Source organism: Lepidochelys kempii, chromosome 6 (assembly GCF_965140285.1).
Source record: "Lepidochelys kempii isolate rLepKem1 chromosome 6, rLepKem1.hap1, whole genome shotgun sequence".
Lineage (NCBI taxonomy): Eukaryota > Metazoa > Chordata > Testudines > Cheloniidae > Lepidochelys > Lepidochelys kempii.
In genome coordinates this window covers 123066586-123085178 of record NC_136385.1, presented here as the reverse complement: position 1 = coordinate 123085178, position 18593 = coordinate 123066586, and the positions used below count along the sequence as shown (strand labels likewise).

At 47.9% G+C, this 18593-nt stretch overlaps 1 protein-coding gene across 6 annotated transcripts in view; it reads right to left on the bottom strand.

Moving 5' to 3' along the window:
• Nucleotides 1–1193: 1193 nt before the first annotated feature.
• Nucleotides 1194–18593, bottom strand: part of ARMH4 (armadillo like helical domain containing 4) — a 111789-nt gene continuing 94389 nt past the window's right edge. For 5 of the 6 annotated variants that reach the window (XM_073350002.2, XM_073350000.2, XM_073349999.2 and 2 more), the window contains 3 exons: nucleotides 15819–15850; nucleotides 7655–7789; nucleotides 1194–7431 (listed from right to left, as the gene is read on the bottom strand). In XM_073350002.2, coding sequence (XP_073206103.2) covers nucleotides 7363–7431; nucleotides 7655–7789; nucleotides 15819–15850 — 236 coding nt within the window. In that variant the 3' untranslated portion in view covers nucleotides 1194–7362. The remainder of the gene's footprint in view (nucleotides 7432–7654; nucleotides 7790–15818; nucleotides 15851–18593) is intronic. The other variant, XM_073349998.2, reaches the window with a different exon arrangement.

Below are 18593 nucleotides of genomic sequence, written 5' to 3'. Positions count from 1 at the left end.
GGTCAGGGCAAGCGGCAGATACTCCCAAGACTGGTGGGTAAGACTGAAATTAAACTCCCCAACCAGTCACAAACTGTGCTTCTGATCTCCCCCCCCCCCCCCCGGGTTATCAAGAAGAAAAAAAGAAATCACACAGCTTCCTTTATTGCATTTCAGTTCTCTGGCTCCCAATCAGCACCTAGGGCCAGTACAGTGAGAAGTTATTTTAAACTCTGCTCACTTATACAGAAATGTTCTTCTGACCCCAAAGGGTCAGCCACATTACCAGACGCGTGGCAACCCTCGATGTGCTCTGTATTTAGAGTACTGTAGGGAGATTCAGAGTTGGGGGGGGGGGCGGGGGAGAGCTCCCTCTGAAGTTTAGCAAAAAATGAAAAATGAAAAAAAAATTCTCTATACAATTTCAGGTTTTCATCAAAACAAAAACAATGAAAACAGAAAATGTTTCTGTTTTCTGCAACTGAAACCAAAAGAATATTGGTGGGTTGGGGAAATTTTTTGTTGAAATGGATAACCCCAGGGAAATGTTGTGGTGGGGGGGGGGGGGGGGGAGGACATTTTATGTAAAAATATATATATATATATAGGATGAAAAACTTCAACCAGATGTAATTGTTAGTGAAACACTGCAGAGGGCGAATGTCGGTGCCACATGGTGAATTTTAGCCATTATGATTTAAGATCCTAAGCAGCCTTGTCCATTTTTGCATGTTCTCAAGATGCATGTGCAACACATGAGATGCACCCACACACTAGGGTAGTGTACATGCAAAGGTGTACGTATACTCCAGCCTTTGACCTATGCATGCAATGGGCAGATTGCATACACAATAGTGTACACGTTTGAAAAATATGGTCGACATTTTACACTTTCAAATGGTTTCCATTCCTCTGTATCATTTGCACAAAATAAACGCTTCCTCTAATCAGTATCGGTGCACTTGATAACAGGTCTATTTTCTTTATGAAATATTTGTAGAACCTATTTCTGGATCTCCTGGATCGTTTGCATTTAACTTCTGGAAAACTGCAGAAATATCACGATTCAGTCCCAGGCAGAATCTTGCACAGGCCCCTAAAACATGCAAACAAATCAGACAGTAAAGAAAAGAAAAGCTTGAGTCTTAAAAATATGATTCAAATATTAATAAAAAAGCCAAAGTGACAAACCATAAATCAAGGATCCGAGTCAATTAAAGGTAGATATGATGGACAGCTTTTATTTTCTGATATTTTAATTTAACAAAGTGCTACATTCCATTGGTACAATATGAGCAGTAGTTCTGGTTTGGAATAGAAAACCACAGGAAAGCACAAGGGACTGCTGTTAGCACTTTATGGAAGCCATGCAGTCCAAAAAAAAAAAAAAAATGGAATCGAAGGTGAACATCCAGCTATGATAGACGTTTTAAAATCAGCAGCTGTACAGTGAAGGTACGTTTTGTCATGACAAGAACTGCACATCAAGCAGGCCTGCTCCTCCCATTTGAACCAAAACTTTAAGCAGTGAAACTCTTTTGTGATGCCTACAATAAATCGTGGCTTGTGCTAGCATAAAATTCCTAACCAGGCATCCACTGAGTAACAGAAGCAAGCTACCTGCCTTGTGCCAAACAAAGGGATCATTGCACTGTGGTTACGACTGGGCCGACGGTTTCATGATACACCCCTATTTTCGGAGGCTGACAGTCCACTGTTGCAAAGTAGGGCCAGAAACAAGTGCAGTTGTTATATTTTTTTTAAAAAGCAGTTTAAAAAAAAAGAAGTGGTTTATTTTAAGACTAAGTACAAATAAAATCAAGAAAGCCTTAAGAGACGGGAGGTTTCAGCTCTTATATAGGGTGACCAGATGTCCTGATATTCAGGGCTTTGTCTTATAGAGGCGCCTAGTACCCTGCACCCCCTGTCCTGATTTTTCACACTTGCTATCTGGGCACCCTACTCCCACAGGACACGACTCCCACCCAGCCTGCATCCCGATTATTTCAAACGGATTTGTCCAGCTACTGGTGAAAGCCAGGTTGCTGTCTGGGAAGCAATTTTAAAGTCCTCTGAAGTCCTTCCGCCATCTGCCTTTGGATCAGGCCCTAGATGGACATGCAGTTAAACGGTGCGTGCATACCGAGGGCCAGCTCCACCTCCGATTGACTTCAACGGGCATTGGATCAGGCCTGGCCTCCTTTCCAAAGACATTCCAAAATGATTTTTCACTGGCAGCCTAATAATAGGCCTGGCCATTGTCTCTACTTGTCTATGCAAGAGGGAGAGCTGGATCAGAAGATCCAGGTCGCAGCTGAATTCTGTGGCATGCTCCTCATCAGAGGAGAGGCTCTCCAAGCAGCTGTCTATACCAGTGCTGCTAGAATCTGCATTATGTTGCGCTGCATGCCTGCAGCCCTCCCGAGAGGATGGTTTTGCCCAGACACTGCGAGCCTGGCTAATGACAGCCCCGTTCCTGAGGGAGTCATGATGTCAAGGGGCCCAGAACAAAAGCATAGAGGGACCAGCCCTTTCTGTGGATGTCCCTGTATCTGCCGGACCGGGGCTTTCCCTTCAAACGCTATGGAAGGCTATGCCACTTGCCTCCTCTCCAGCACCCTGTGGGGGAGGAGGAGATTAGCTGGAAACTCTGAGCCTCATTCAAAGCCCACTGATGTCAATGGGTGTCTTTCCATCGACTTCATCGGTCTTTGGATCAGGTCCTCTTGAGCATCACCTGACAGTTTCATAGGCCCTCTGCTGCTTCCCACAGGCGGATGCACCCCGGCCCCCAGAGGGACCACAATGGCTGACATTTAACATGACCAGGAAGCGTAGCGCATCTCAGCGAGCTTGGCATTTCCTGCTACGGCAGCTCATGTCTCACCATAACAGGGCCACTGAACAATTTGTATGGTGGGGGTGCCGAGAGCCATGGAACCAAACTGCAAACCCTGCATATAATGGAAACCACTTCAAGCCAGGGGGGTGCTGCAGCACCTCCCACACCCCTACTTCCTGCACCTAAGTGCTGTTTAACCACTGGGAAGTTTGCATTTAACTGTCAGACCCTACTTCAGACACAGCTGTTACAGCCCTGTGGTTAGCACATGTGCCTGGCACAGGCAGAGTGAATAAAATCCATGATAGTACTGAGCTGTTCTTGGCTGTCAAACACACCAGGACAGACAAGGAGAGAGAAATGCAGCTGTTTCATTTACATGCAGCTTCATCATTTCCGCAGGCAGCCTTCCTTTTAATTTCTTATGAACTTAATGACAGTGGGGAAAAAAGAGAAACGGTTGAGCGTACAAAGTTAGCATTTCCCAAACTACGGCTTTATTAGCACAACAAAAGGCCAGAGTGGCTGGCTAGCAGCTTTTCCAATCCAACAAGCTGACATCCCCAGCTGAGGGGCCCTGGCCACAGCAGCGTTATTTACATTCCTAGCACTGGGATCCCCTCCACCCCCATGCTTCCTCTTTTCCTGCTCAGTCAACACAGGCTACAAATCTACTGCACAGAGCCCCACACCGCTGTTACCCCTTGTGAACAGTCACTAGCCGCAGCACAATGCAGAGGCTTTCCTTGCAGACAGCCCTGCTGATTCCCAGCCGTTTGGGTCTCACTGAGTTTTCCCGAGTCCTCTGACTCTCATCTCCCCCAGCAGCTCACCTTCCCGCTACCAGCTCAGATCTGTCTTCCGGGGCGTCGCCGCTGGCAAAGAGCCCAGTGAGACCAGTTACTAACCTTGCTGCTCCTAAGTCAGTTACACCCACTCCTACAGAACGGTTCATGCCCTTAGCCCATACGTTCTTCTTTTGCCTCCCCCTTTAAGATGGGAGAAAAATTTCCACAAATATCCAACAGTTGCCTGTATAGCCTCTTGCTCCCAGCCTGCTAAAAGCTGATTCTGGCTGAGACAACGTTAATTAAGCTGAGCTGGGATGAAAGTCACTCTGCTGAAGGCTTCGCTTCCCCCTTCAGACCTGGCCACAAGCCTGGCCAGGTCCTCAAAGAGACCAATGAAAAGACCTCCCTATTACCAGAAGCCCCAGCTGGAGCGGGTAGTTAGCCAGCAAAGCTCCTCATTTCGTCAATGTGGCAATACCCCAAAACCATCTTTCCTCCTCCAAGCAACTTGAGAGAGAGAGAAGGAAAGAGTGGGCATTCATTCCAAGAGGAAATACTTCTCCTACCTAGGACTGATCCCTAGCTCTGAGAGAAAGTGGCTTTAACCATTTGTTATAAGAACAAACAACCCTGCCACTGGATTTAAACTGTATTTAAATAAATGCTATATGTTTCCCGGGTGGATTTAGGCAGGATCCTTGAGATCCAGACCTCATGGACAGAGACACCTCAGAGCACCAGTGAGAGGCAGAGTAGCAAGTGGCAACAGAACAAACATCCCTAGCCTGATTCTTGCTTGCATATTTATACCTGCCTCTGGAAATTTCCACTACATGCATCTGACGAAGTGGGTATTCACCCACGAAAGCTTATGCTCCAATACATCTGTTAGTCTATAAGGTGCCACAGGACTCTTTGCCGCTTTTACAGAATAAACAGGTGATTGCTGCCAGGGGATCTGGGACTGCCTAGCAAGGCAGGAAGACCAAAGACCCAGGGGTGGAAGACAAAAGTCTATCTGGAGGTATTGGGAGGGAAAGTCTGTCCCAGAGGGGTGCTTGAAGGAAGACACTCTCCAGGCGGACCCCAACATTTTGTTGGAACTGGCTCTGTTTAGCCTTAGTCCACCTCTATTTTCCACGTGTTTGTTGAGAAATCCCTGACTCACCATACAGAGCTGTCAGATTGGAAGACTCATCAATAGGCGCATTTCAAATCCTGCTGGTGCCTTCTTTCACTCTCAAGAGAAACCACCATAACATGGGAAAGAGATACTGCAAAGAACCTCGGTTTGAGTGAGCAAACTTGTTATTACACATCACATTTGTGCATGACATTCTGCAGTCCACTGGCCCTCCATTTCCAGAGGAAGAGCTATCACTATCCCAGAGAAGGAATCCAATTTTTCCGGTTCGCACTGTATCCACTGGTTGGTGCGTGAGCTGTTTTCTGCAGTCAGCAGCCAGTCAGATTTTCAAAGCATAAGCCTCAGCTTTGCACACATAATCATGTGCCCATGCAGTGTTTGATCACTATCACCTGTGCATGCCAACGATAGAATTTACATACTCAAATGATGCTGGCCCCCACAGGGTGGAGGGTATGGGCAGGGTGATAGGGCAGAAGTGGGACCTCCCTGTATCTCTGGCTTCTGTACCATCCTCACAAGCCATTGGTGTAACTTTCAGGGCTTTGCTATGTCGCATCTTGGCAATTAGCCGGTCCTTTTCACCTTTACAAAGAATTCAATCATACCCTGACTATTCTTCAAGCACGTCTCTCATACTTCTTTCAAAGGTTTAGAGGGATCGATCTAGATAAACGAGCAGCCTCCTGACCTTACTTGACTCATCTTGTCTCCTCGACTCATAGTAGCTTTAGTCACGGTTCCCTGGAATAGGGGCAATTTCCAGCTTGGGAATAAGGATTTTTGCATCAGTGTAATATGGCTGCAGAATGAAGCAGCCATCTCACTGCACGCCAGAGCAGAGGAAATAAGGGGCCTTTTTTTAAAAAAAAACACAAAACATGGCACATATTCTGGGCTGAAACAACCGACCGAACAACCAGCTCAGCAGCAATGCCCCTTCTTTCCTGTCCAGTTCCAGAAACATGCTTTGCTAATTCCCTGTGTAATTTTGAGATCATCTGTACATGTTGATTCTGCTCACGCTTGCTGATGAAATGACCAGTAAGGCCACTTTCCCCCAGCCTGAGCTATCTGTGGCTGCATGTATTACAGCTTTGATTGCCTTTCCACTGATGGCCACACACACCCCGTCCTAAAACCTTTTTAAGCTATGGCTGCCTTCACTCCAGCCTCAGCTGCCTTCTGGCCTGTGCCCACATGTTCCCAATCTGACCCCATTCCACCCAAAACCACACATGCTGCAGCCCTGACTGCCTTTTCTGTTTGGCCACATGTATCCCAGCCTTGACTTCCCTCCCCACTGATGGGGCCTTTGCTATCTATGACCATATGTAGCCCAGCCATGACTGCCTACCCATCTCCAGCCACATGCATGGCAGCCTTGTGCTGGCACGACTTCTAAACCTGATCTGAATCTGGTCCAAAAAAAAAATCTATCGGCCACAGGTGAGGTCCTCCTCAGCACTCAAGAGGAGGAGAGCTGCTTTTGGATGAGCCGACAGCGTGTGCTTCATTTGCCATCCCTACTGCATCCCACACACTACCTGCTTTCCTGATCAATCAGATGGCAGGACACAGCCACAGCATTATGCAGCTTCCATGATGCAGAGGGCCACAGGTGTCTGTGACGCTTATAACAGCTAGTTACCAATTGTGAAAAGAGACAGACACTCGATTATTATTTCTCTAGTACCGCTAAGAGGGCAGAGCTCTGCATGACAGGTGAACCACACCAAACAAATAATCAGACAAGCCCCTTAAGATGCAAACGCTCCAGCCTGCTTTTCCATTTCTTTTGCCTGCTTGATATTCCAACGGCACACTGAATAAAAGCTAAGAGATTCATGCAAAGAGCATCTTAGCATTTGTCAATGTGCGTGTGGTGGCATTTGTTGTGCTGTTATAATGCTGGTGAAAACTGCACTGAATATTTAGGCTGGCAATCATGTTTTGTTGCCATTTCCATATGTTTTCCCTAAACATGGAACACAGTTAAAAGGAGGATTTTTTTAAAAGGACAAGGGAAATTGGGGCAAGGAACGTACAAATGAGCCTATTATTATGTCCATAATTGGACTGTACTTGGGCATCTCCCTGTTGACAAGGGAGGTGGTTCAAGTGTGTAGTTTGTTAATTAAGCAGAACAGCTAATTTTAGCATTGACAAACTCTAGCTCCGGTAATATAACATTTACAGTTAACTAATTGGACAGAAGTCATTCTCGGTGAAGGTTTCCATCCTGAAATTAGGTGACAGCAATAATTATGATTAGTTACCATCAGCTGGAACAAAAACATTACACTGTGATCAACACAAAGTCGCCATCCATTAGAATCAGCTCCAGCTGTAACAACACGTATTCTGCATTTCAATGAGGAGCACTGTGTGAATGTGTAATCTCACTACTGTATAAAACCAAACATCATTGCGCATTACATTTAGAATACAGCATGCCTGTTTTGCCAGGATGTAAAAACCACTACACAGTGGCACATGGTGGCTGATAGCAGTGATGCAACACAAATGCCTTCCTTTTGCTCCCTCCTCTCCCCTTGCCCCCGAAAAAGTCACTGGATATCACAACGGCTCTGCAGTCGGGTTCAAAATTCATCTTCAGAGCTATCAGCTAAGAGCATTACTCGATCTTGCATGCTGTTAAATTCCCTCTGCTAAGGAAAAGAAAAGCTTAGAGTCAATTACATGGGCAAAACCTTTCAATTCCTTCACCTGCCCCTCCCCCACTATAATTAATATAATCTAGAACAGTGGCCCATTTCAACCCAAACACACAATGATGCTCCACAGTTAGCTTGTATCTACTTTATGAACCACAAATGGGAACAGGAGAGTGGTCAGGAGAGCAGATCTGGGTTTTCTTTACATTTGCTGTACCTTTCTTTTATGCCTTTTGGAGCCGTTTCTCCTTCGGCGATTCATGATCTTAATGCTGTAGAGCGCTCCCAGGATAAACAGGGCTCCAGCTATTCCAACCCCCACAGGAACCAGCATCCCAGACATGTATCCCGCCTACATGAAAAGGAGACAATCACAGCAATACTAAAGAGGCAAGCAATTCAAGATGGTCCTTTCTCCACTAGCGTAAGACTGCAGTGTATTTCTATGCTTTATTTTACAGTATGTTCCCAAACACAACCAAACACCCTTGAAAAAGTGGGAAGGGCTCAGAACTATTTATAACACCACCTTGCTCTTATATCATGCTTTTCATCAGTAGCTCTCCGAATACTTTATAGGAGAGGTATCATTATCCCTTTTAAAATGCATGCAGATGCAACAATATATTGTCTAGCCTTCAGGTATACACATTTATCAGCCTCAGCTTTCGCATAAGAACATAGGAGCTGACAGACTAGATCAGACCTGAGATCTTCTCCAGTTCCTGACTCTAATAGTAACCAGAGCCAGCTGCTTCAGAGGAGGGTGTAAGAATGCTGCAGAAGGCAGAGGTGGGATAATCTGCCCCCCACATCAATTTTTAGTGAAAGCAAGATAATTTGCTATATAGCCTAAGATGAGGCTCTTTGCACGATACCTGGCCTATTGAGGTGTTTGTACTGTGCTCAGCACTATAGGATCTGAAGATTAGGCACAGACTAAATGAGTTTCAGACAACATCAACCCCCTCCCATGTTTTAAATCCCTGCCTGAGCCAAACTTCTAAAGCAGGGGTGGCCAACCTGGACCTGAGAAGGAGCCAGAATTTACCAATGTACATCGCCAAAGAGCCACAGTAATATGTCAGCAGCCCCCCATCAGCTCCCCTGCCCTGCTCCCAGTGCCTCCCGCCCACCGGATCAGCACCTCCCTCTCCCTCCTCGCACCACCTGATCAGCTGTTTCGTAGGGTGCAGGAGGCTCGGGGGCGGGGGAGGAGCGAGGGCATGGCAGGCTCTGGGGAAAGGGGTGGGAAGGGGTGGAGTGGGGTCAGGCCTGTGGCAGAGCCAGGGGTTGAGCCGTGAGCACCCCCCGCACATTGGAAAGTTGGCGCTTGTAGCTCCAGCCCCGGAGCTGGTGCCTAGACGAGGAGCCGCATGTTAACTTCTGAAGAGCCGCACGGGGCTCCGGAGCCGCAGGCCGGCCAGCCCTGGTGTAAAGGGTCAAGTTCCATTAAAAACTCTGGGTTGAAGTCACCACTGTCATATGTGGCTGCAACTCCACTGACACCACTGGAGTTACCTGTGTACGTCAGGGTGAATTTGCCCCTTTGCCTGTTTAAGGCTGGCTGGGGTTTAGAGTTGGAATGACTCTTCGCTCACTCCCAGCCTGTGACCAGCTGTGCTCCAAAGGCTGCACAGGGACACTGAATAACAAAGGATTTGACAACAGTTACCACCGTTCTGTACTCTTCAGAAAGGAAATAAATGAGGCACTGGATTGCAAATGCTGTGGGCAAGTGGCGCAGTGTCACTGTTAACAGGGGACCGTGGGGGAGAGAAAAAAGCCTGGGTTGTAGGCCTATAACTAATTGTGTGCCTAGACGGGCACGTCAACAGGCCCATTGCATGTTGAACACCACACCCCTGACATGAGGTGTGCCTAAATCAGAGCACAGAAATAAAGGGGCCTGGGCTTACGTGAGCTCAGGGTAGGGAACAATTGGCCAGGAGCTTCAGTTCTCTTATGGAATCACGGCCATTTCTTTGCACTCCCTGGTGCGTGGTTAATTGTGCGCTGCCGTGTGCTTAAAATGCATTCTTTGAAACTGAAGTCCCACTCAGCCAGGGCTAACGTCACCCTCCACTCAAAGGCCTTCTGTCCCACTTAGTTGGAGACTGGTCCTACGTTGAGCAGGGGGTTGGACTAGATGACCTCCTGAGGTCCCTTCCAACCCTGATATTCTATGATTCTATACGCTAGGCTGGGTCTGTGCCTGTGTGTGAACACATGCGTGTGCATGAGGAATAGCTGTTGTACAAGGATGTTGGGGGATGTGAGTACACACGTGTGTGCGTAGTGTCTGTCATTGTGCAAACATATGGCTGCAGAGAACAATGGTCATCCTCCATTTTGGAAGGCGGGGTTCTGGACTGCAGAGAACAGGACACACTGGCTTGGTGCAGGCTCTCATTGCTAGGCTAATACCTACATAGAAATAATTAGGCTGTTAAATACAAGCTCTCCATTCTGTAATAAGGAGGACACCACGTAGACGGGGGCCACACTGGCATTGGCAGGGAGTCTCTGCAATGCCTACTAAAGCTGGGCAAACAATGGATATTTCAGTTTGCTGGAAATTCTGGGGGAGGGCGAATTGTTTCAGGTCAACCCAAAATTGAACATTATTAAAATTTAGGGCAAATGAAAAGGTCAGGACAAAATGCTTCATCTAGAGTGTTTCGTTTTGATTTCAAGTCTCCCCGCCCTGTTTTAAAAATAAAATTGAAGGTAATTTTGAGAGAAAAAGTTGCTTTAGATCAGAAGTGTCAAAACAAAACTTACAATTTTTTCCCCCAACTGAAATAAGTCACCAAAATCAGCACGAATTTGCTCAATATTCTGCTCAACCTGGATCGGCTGTTTCCACCAGTACAATGTTTTGGCTGAAAAATTTTGCCCAGACAGGACCAGGAGGAGGGAGGTGCTGTGGACATGGTAACAGGGCAGCAACAGGACCTAGGTTTAAACTGACCCAGTGGCCCAAGATTTCCTGCCCAGAGGGATGCTATTCCAGCCCAGCAGCTGACATAGTGGCTGGAGAGGAGTTGTACGACTGTGCCCACAGATTGGGGAAAGACGGTAAATGCCCAACTCCATCCCGCTCCCGCTTGATTCCATGCACAAAGCCAAATTACTCTGCCTGTCTGTAAGGAGGGGTGACTTTCCTGCTGCATAATTTAAGTGGGCAGTACAGTAAAACTAGGGGAATGCTGTTATCACAGCTGAGACGCGACATGTAACTCAGCCAAGAAAAGAACACCCGCTGTGAGAAATGCAGCTAGGATAACCTGATTTAAATTCACTACTGATTATAAGCAAATTTGCATTGCCTGGCAGTTTATAATCTGGGAAATGGCCAGTAACCAAAAAAAAAAATGAATATTTTGGAAATAACTGCTAGATTTACAAAAACACTTTTTAAAAAATGTGTGTTGTTTTACATTTTACTGTTTTAAATGAAAATTAACCCACATTTTTAGTGCTCCTACGGTTTGGGTGCACCCAAAATTTGCACTTACAAACAGCTCTGGCATTGCACACACAGCTGAGTCAGTCAGGTCCTTACCCTTCCATATATGCACACACAAATGCAAGTGTAAGTGTCCAAAATGGTTTTGACACATGCAGATGGATACATGCACAATTCAGAGGCCTGCTGAAAATGGGGGCCTTTTAGTTTTGGTCCTCATTCATTTGCAATCATACACATTCAGCTGAGGGAGTCTCAGGCTTGAACAGAGGTGGGCAAACTACAGCCCAGGGGCCGCATCCAGCCCTCCAGACATTTTAATCCGGCCCTCGAGCTTCCGCCGGGGAGCGGGGTCCGGGGCTTGCCCTGCTCCAGTGTTCCAGCTGGGGAGTGTGGTCAGGGGCTTGCCCAACTCTGTGCTGCTCCCAGAAGCAGCAGCATGTCCCCTCTCCGGCTCCTATGCGTAGGGGCAGCCAGGGGGCTCCGCACACTGCCCCTGCCCCAAGCACTGCCCCCGCAGCTCCCACTGGCCAGGAACTATGGCCAATGGGAGCTGCAGGGTGGCGCCTGTGGACAGGGCAGCGCACAGAGCTGCCTGGCCATGGGTCTACATAGGAGCCGGGGGGGGGGGAGACATGGCGCTGCTTCTGGGAGCTGCTTGAGGTAAGCGCCGCCCAGAGCCTGCACCCCTGACCCCCTCCCGCACCCCAACCCCTTGCCCCAGCCCTGATCCCCCTCCCACAAGCTGAACTCCCTCAGTCCCAGCCCGGAGCACCCTCTTGCACTCCTGACCCCTCATCCCCAGCCCCACCCCAGAGCTCACACCCCCAGCCGGAGCCCTCACCCACCACCCCCACATCCCAACCCCCTGCCTCAGTCCAGAGCCCCCTCCCGCATCCTGACTCCTCATTTCTGGCCCCACCCCAGAGCCCACGCCCCCAGCCGGTGCCCTCACCCCATCCCGCACCCCAACGCCCAATTTCTTGAGCCTTCATGGCCCGCCATACAATTTCCATACCCAGATGTGGCCCTCGGGCCAAAAAGTTTGCCCACCCCTGAGCTAGAAGAATCTGACACATGCTTCTTAACCATAATTGCTTTTCTTCCATAAACCGCTAAGTGGAAAAATGCTATTTGGCACACATTGCCTTTGGATTTTAATCTGGAGAATGAAAACGCATACTTTTCCCTGCGAAAGAAGTTGTTAGTGAGAGCTGATTTATACACTGTCCACATCATAAACCCCTCTTAATATCATGGCTCTCTTAGAGCTGTTACAGGACTGTAGCCTTGTTGGTCCCAGGACATTAGAGACAAAGTGGGTGAGGGTCCAACAAAAGATATTACCTCACCCACCTTGTCTGTCTGGTACAGGAATGGCTCTTCCCATAGTAACAGCTTTATCCCTGTATCCCAAGGCCTGAGGAATGTGTTTGCCGTTTGTTTGCATTCACTGTGTGTTTAATGGCACATTACCGCATGCTGCAAGTACATTTTTTGAAAGTGTAGCCTCCCTCAAAAGGAAAGTTACTGCAAAAGGAGGTTCGGAAGAATACAGTTGAATGGCTAAATTTCAGAGAGTTAATTAAGGTGCCTTAATTGTGTGACCTAATTAATACACTATGGGCATTTCTATTCCTGGAACTTTGCTGTGAGTGCAGACCACAAGTGGAGGTTGAAATGCTTGCTGTTAGCATTAGCCCAGGCATGGTTTCCAATCCAGAAAGCTGTGTTTGTTCTGTGTCCGAATCTTGATTCTCCAGCCAGCCACGACCCTAGCAAATCTGTGCTCCTTGCTAGAGCTTCCTCATGCAATTGTGTCAGGGTCCTGTATCCAAATGCCTGCAGTATGGGCTAAATCCTGGCCCTACTACCTCACACCCTAGCCCGTGGAGTACTGCATGTATACTCAGTGGGAAACCTCACTTCCGGGGCGGCTGTGTAGCCACTTCTCTGCACCCAGCCCTGGGGGCGGAACCTGACTGCTCCCATGAAGGTGATGTTTGGCAGGGAGTAGGGCCTGCCTGACTCCACAGGGCTTGGAAAGGGTCAACAACATAGGACTTTAAAGAGGCCACACGGGCATCACTCTACATGCTGGCTGCACGTGGGATAGAGCTAACTGGGGCAAAGAACCCCCCTCATGACATTTGGAAGAGGGGGAAGACACTCCCATGATCCCTAACCCCCCCAAAACCGAAGAAGAAAGGGGACATCAGTTTAGTGACCCCTTATCTGCCCATCCCCTGTGGCATTTCCACAGCCCCTGAATGGAGCCCAAAGACAGGATTGCATGGATGGCTCATTCACATGCACTCCCTGCCTCCCAAAGCGGTTGCACACAGTGTTCTCGCAGAACCACGGCATACTCCCTTCGGCACAGGACCTGAGCCATCAGAGGTCAGATGGGCTGGTGGAGAATTGGGACAGGAGGCAGTAAGGGGTTCAGGTGGCCAGAATTTTGCCATATACTAGTCCGAGTGCAATCCTGAGCAGAGAAGAGAAAATATTAAGCCTAAATCTTACTAGGAGTCTCAATAGGAAAAAGGATACAAGAGGTTGAGTGCGTAGTTTTATTTAGCATTTTATGTTGGGGTGTTTATTTTTTTGAACTGGAACAAAGTGTTACTAGATAATATAAAGTAGCATGAAAAAAAAATCAGCCCAGTATAATTCCCATCCCCTGGGATGTCTGTGAATCTGAGGCAAATCCCTCCATAATGTGGATGCTAACAGATTATTTTTTTTACACTGGAACAACGGCAGTAAAGCCTGGGTTGGGGCACAGCAATGAAATACGGCACCAGCCTGCAACAGGCTCAATCGATATTAGAAAGAACAGAGCAATTCCAATTTGAAATTGCAGAGCGCACAGGCATTTGCAACAGGGAAAGGAAAAAGCTGGAGAGGGAAAGAGGGAAGTGCCAGGAGGAGCAAAATGAAAGATATACACTCAGTGAGAAGAAAAATGACACCAAGTCAGTGCAATGAACTGGGGTAGCTTTGGCATTAGCAGGCAACACATTTGCGTGCATGCTACTCAGGACACTCAATCTTGGTCTTTGTTTTCCTCATGAAGATGGTTTTCTCCCTCCCTCGCATCTTGAGACTTTTGGGGTGGACTGGCTGAGTCCTAGGCTAAGATGCTTTGCTAAAAGCCCCCACACTGGACCTCCTCCCTAGTACAGGCAGACAAGCACCTCAACACAGGAGGGGTAGAAACTCACCTTAATCCCCTCACACACGCCATTCCAGGAAAACTGCTATCCTGATCCCTTCTCCCCCATTATATTGATGAGCTCAGGTTCTGGTAGGCGGTGCTGGGTGGGGGTGAGTGGAACTGCTGGGATCAGTGTTATTTTCCCCTTCTGATCATTGGTCCAGGCCCTGAGAGCTTTCGTTCTGGTCTTGCCAAAAGGGGTTCTAAGCCCTAGTGAGTCACAAAAACGTGTTTCCAAGCTCAGGGGCCACCTGATTTATTCTTCTTTGGTTTCCATTTCTTTGTTGTCAATGAAATAACATTGCAGTAGCTTCACAACATTACAAAATTTGTATTTCTCCCTAGGCAATGTCTGAGAAGCTGTTTGAGTCCCACCCTGCGGCTGGTGCAACAGGTCCTCCTTGAGTCCACCGATAACTCCCCAGGGAAGTGAACAGAACACTGGTGCTTTCGTTGCCCCCACAACCTCCTCTTGGCTTTTCTGGGCGGTTGCAGCTCCTCTTGAACATAGAGCCAGCAGCAGCAGCCGCATGGCGCACGCACTCTCTCTCTCGCACGCATGCACACTCGCTCTCTCTCGCACGCATGTATGCACGCTCTCCCTCGCATGCACGCTCTCTCTTGCATGCTCTCTCACACGCATGCATGCTCTCTCGCGTGCTCTCACACCCGCGCATGCTCTCTTGGTCTCTCTCACGCATGCTTTCTCTCTCACGCTCTCTCTCTCTCGCTGTCTCACACATGCGCCCTCGCATGCTCCCTCTCTCACATGCACTCTCTTGCTCTCACGCCCGCGCCCTCTCGTCTCTCTCTCGCATGCATGTGCTCTCTCTCACTTGCTCGCACGCACGCAGGCTCTCTCTTGCGCGCGCACCCTCTCGCTCTCTCACTCGCACGCGCGCAGGCTCTCTCTCTCACCCCCTCTCTCTCTCGTGCGCATGCACCCTCTCGCTCTCTCACGCACACTCTCTCGAGCGCTCTGAGGTGGGTGGGTTCCAGAGCTCTGCCTGCAGCCCAGGCCCGAACGTCTATGCTGCGATGAAACAGCCCCAAAGCCTGAGCCCCGTGAGCTTGAGTCAGCTGGCACTGGCCAGCCGCGGGTGTCTAATTACAGTGTATACACAGTAAAGATGCACCCTTACACTGTGCTGGGAGAGGGATTCACAGCTGAGGTGAGGCCTGAAAGGAGAGGGGAGGAAAGCAGGGCAGCAATCAGAAGGACGGGGTTTAGAACAGGCACACGAGTGGTATTAAGGAAGGGTGCTGCACTAGGACAGGGGAACACACACTATCATAGATTGTGTCCTAGAAGAGTCACACTCGCCCTATGCTTTAGAGGTGCATGTTCGTGGGGGTACGTCATCTCAGTCTTAGGTAGAGCAAACAGCACTAGGGCACAGGCGTGCCACTCCCACAGAGCAGACCTACTGCGATCCCGTCCCAGGCCTCCAGGGAGACAAGAAGGAAAGAGGGAGAAAAAAAAATGTCAGCTTTTCCAGCAGCTGGGAATGGAAAGAGAAATGCTCCCTCCCTCTCACCAACCAGGAGATGGAAGGAGAGAGATGAGAAGCTATCCAGCCCGATCATAGAACTTCCCCAAAATAACTTCACAGGTCTAGACTTCTTTTTTCCAAAAGTCCAAATTTAATTGTCTTTAAAATCAATCAAGGGAAATAAAGAGCTTCCTACCTTATCTTTTAGCTTTTCCATCCAGCTTCTCACTAAAAAATAAGGAAGAGAAAAATATATGAATTGCAGTCATAATTTGTATCTAATTAATATAACATAAGTAACAATGCTGTTTACAAATAGCCACAGTAAACTTGACAGATGGGTAACATTTTCATTAGGTTTCATATTTTCTCAGTTATTAAGTAGACAGAATGCAGCAAATCAGCCAGAAAAGAAACTTTAACAAATTCCGCTTGATGGGAGATGAACTGGCATCGTTTTGCATGATCCGGGCACCACTGGTCTCAAGAGGGAAAAAGAAAAGAAGACGAAGATGAATGTTCCACGATCGGTTCCCTCATCCCAGCAGTTCCCAGCATGTGTATAGAGTTTGCAAGGGAGAAAAATCTGGTGGTGAGTGGTCGATTGTAGATTCGCCAGGCAGTGTGACTGTCTGCTTCTGTTGAACTCTCCCATTCAGAAGGATTCTTTTCTCTGTAAAAGGGTATGTTTATCTTGGAGACTGAAAACTCCTTTTCCCATTGGGTTCACAGATAGCTTTTATGCATAGGGCTGCATTCTGGCTTGTCCAGAGTGGGTGAACTAGGATGGGAGAGCATTTCAAGGGTCTTCTTACTCCAGCTATGTGTGATCAAGGCAGGATGTTGACCTAGCATCCCCTGAGTACTGCGGTGAGAGGGAAGCCAGGTCTGCGTCCCCACTGCCCACCTGCTGGCCTCTGGTGCTGGAAGGGACATACGCTACACCTTTCACCAGCTGGTTTCAGGAGCACTGTTCAGCATGTTCCCTCAAGCAGTCCCTGAGGCAGTCTGCTGGCATCTGCCCTGGAGAAATTTGCTCAGCCCCTACAACTCTGCACATATCCACAAAGGAGAAAGGGCACAATTTGTCCCTTAGATTGAAGAGTCTGCAGAGTAGGAAGTGTGTCTTACTCTGTAAGATTTTGCGAAGTGTTGTGTATGTTTCCAGTGCTACACAAGTCATTATTAATTATTTATAAATAACCAAGAGAGTCATTCAAAAACAGAGGCAAGTCAAAGTCACAGTTCTGGCCACCCGTGGCAAACAAAAGTGGCCCTGCCTTCTGACAATACAGGAAAATCCATGTTTGAAAAGCACATGTTGAAAACAGTCTCTCTGAAAGGTCTGTTATGCCTGTTCACTAGTTTTATCCTGCCTTTAAGATGCTCACATCAGCTAGTCTCTACTCCAGGTCCCCGTTACAAAAAAAAGAAATCCCCTCCTATCTAGGGACTGCGGAGAAACTCATCAATACTGCAGAACTGCTGTAGAAGGAACGTGTGAGATGCATGACGAGTGCTCAGCACCAGTCCTCTGGCTACTGAATTGCTTCTGTGACTGACTTAATTCAAGACACCATAGAGAAGTTTCTTCAGATTTCTACTGGACTGAAATTGTGCTCCTGGCATGTTAACTGGCAACAAATGGAGGTTGCTGTGCCCTCTTGTGACAAGAAACCTGCAAAGCAGATATGGATGCAGCCACTAGTGACATGAGTTAGATACTTGCCTTCGGCTGAAATAGCAGAGATACTGATTTCGGACCCTAGTGCCCCCAGTTCAAGTCTCAGCCCCAGGAAGGTTGGATTCACCAAAGACCCACCTATCAGACTAATGGGAAGCTATTTTCTGAGCCAGCTGCTCACATTTGCAAGTGCAAGTCATCTGTACATGCACAAATGAGATAATTCCCTGTTTCTACCCAATTACAGGAAGGTCATGCAGGGTTATGTGGGACTATCTGGTGCACACAGCTCTTAAAATGTGGCCCCTTAGGGAAGGGGCCTGCTCCAGTCTCCTTCCCTCGCCCACAATGTTTCCCACTGTTGTACCCACTAGTTCAATTCTACTGATCACAGAAAAGGTGGGAGCACGAGTGGAGACCAGCTACTGGTGCATTCAGCACCGTATTTCTTACCATTGCTCGGAGTAAGCCTAGAAGACATGGTGGTTAAAACACCTGTGGCCACCGGTGAACATTCTACACTACACAGTCTGCTCTTGCTACCACTGAAGGCGCTGAACTAGCAGCCGCAGGAATGCTGTGTGCTGGTGAGAGGACTCAAAAGACTTTGCAGACTTATACTGCTGTGTGGCTAAGGGACATCCAAGGAGCTCTCCAAGGTGCTGCATCAGCACTGGTCTGTTTGGTGACTCCTAGATGAGCTGTCCCCTTGCAGGTTCATTGCTATGGCGGCTGGATTTGTGATTTTCCTGTGGAATGGAGTACATGCAGTCCCACAGGGAGCAATACACCAGTCCGGGGCTTCATTAGGTCAGTCATGGGACTTTATTGGAACTGGGAGTATCCTCCCAAGGGATTTCTGGTTTAGTTACAAATGCATTGCAGGTTCATGCTATCACCAGCTGAGAGTTAAGATAACTCATGTCATATCAAAGAATTAAACCCTGCTTCGTGTCATGCACTATGGACTTAAACATCAAGATAATCTCAAAGAACTGAAAATGATTAACAGTGGGAGCACCATTTATTAATTCTACTGGTAATGCTAGATTCAGCCTTAGGGCACTGAAGACAAAATGCTTAGCCTTTGGGACATCTGCCATCGTTTTATATGGATGTTTCTCTCATACTAAGAGGCAGTGGACTAGTGAAAACCAGTTCTTTTATCAATGTCCAATGATTACGTTTTAAACAGTAGTCAAGGATCCACTTTTCACTGTGGAAGAGATTAGATCTGTCCATAATTTTGGACGGATGAGTGTTCTTTCAGGTAATACTTTCCCCAAG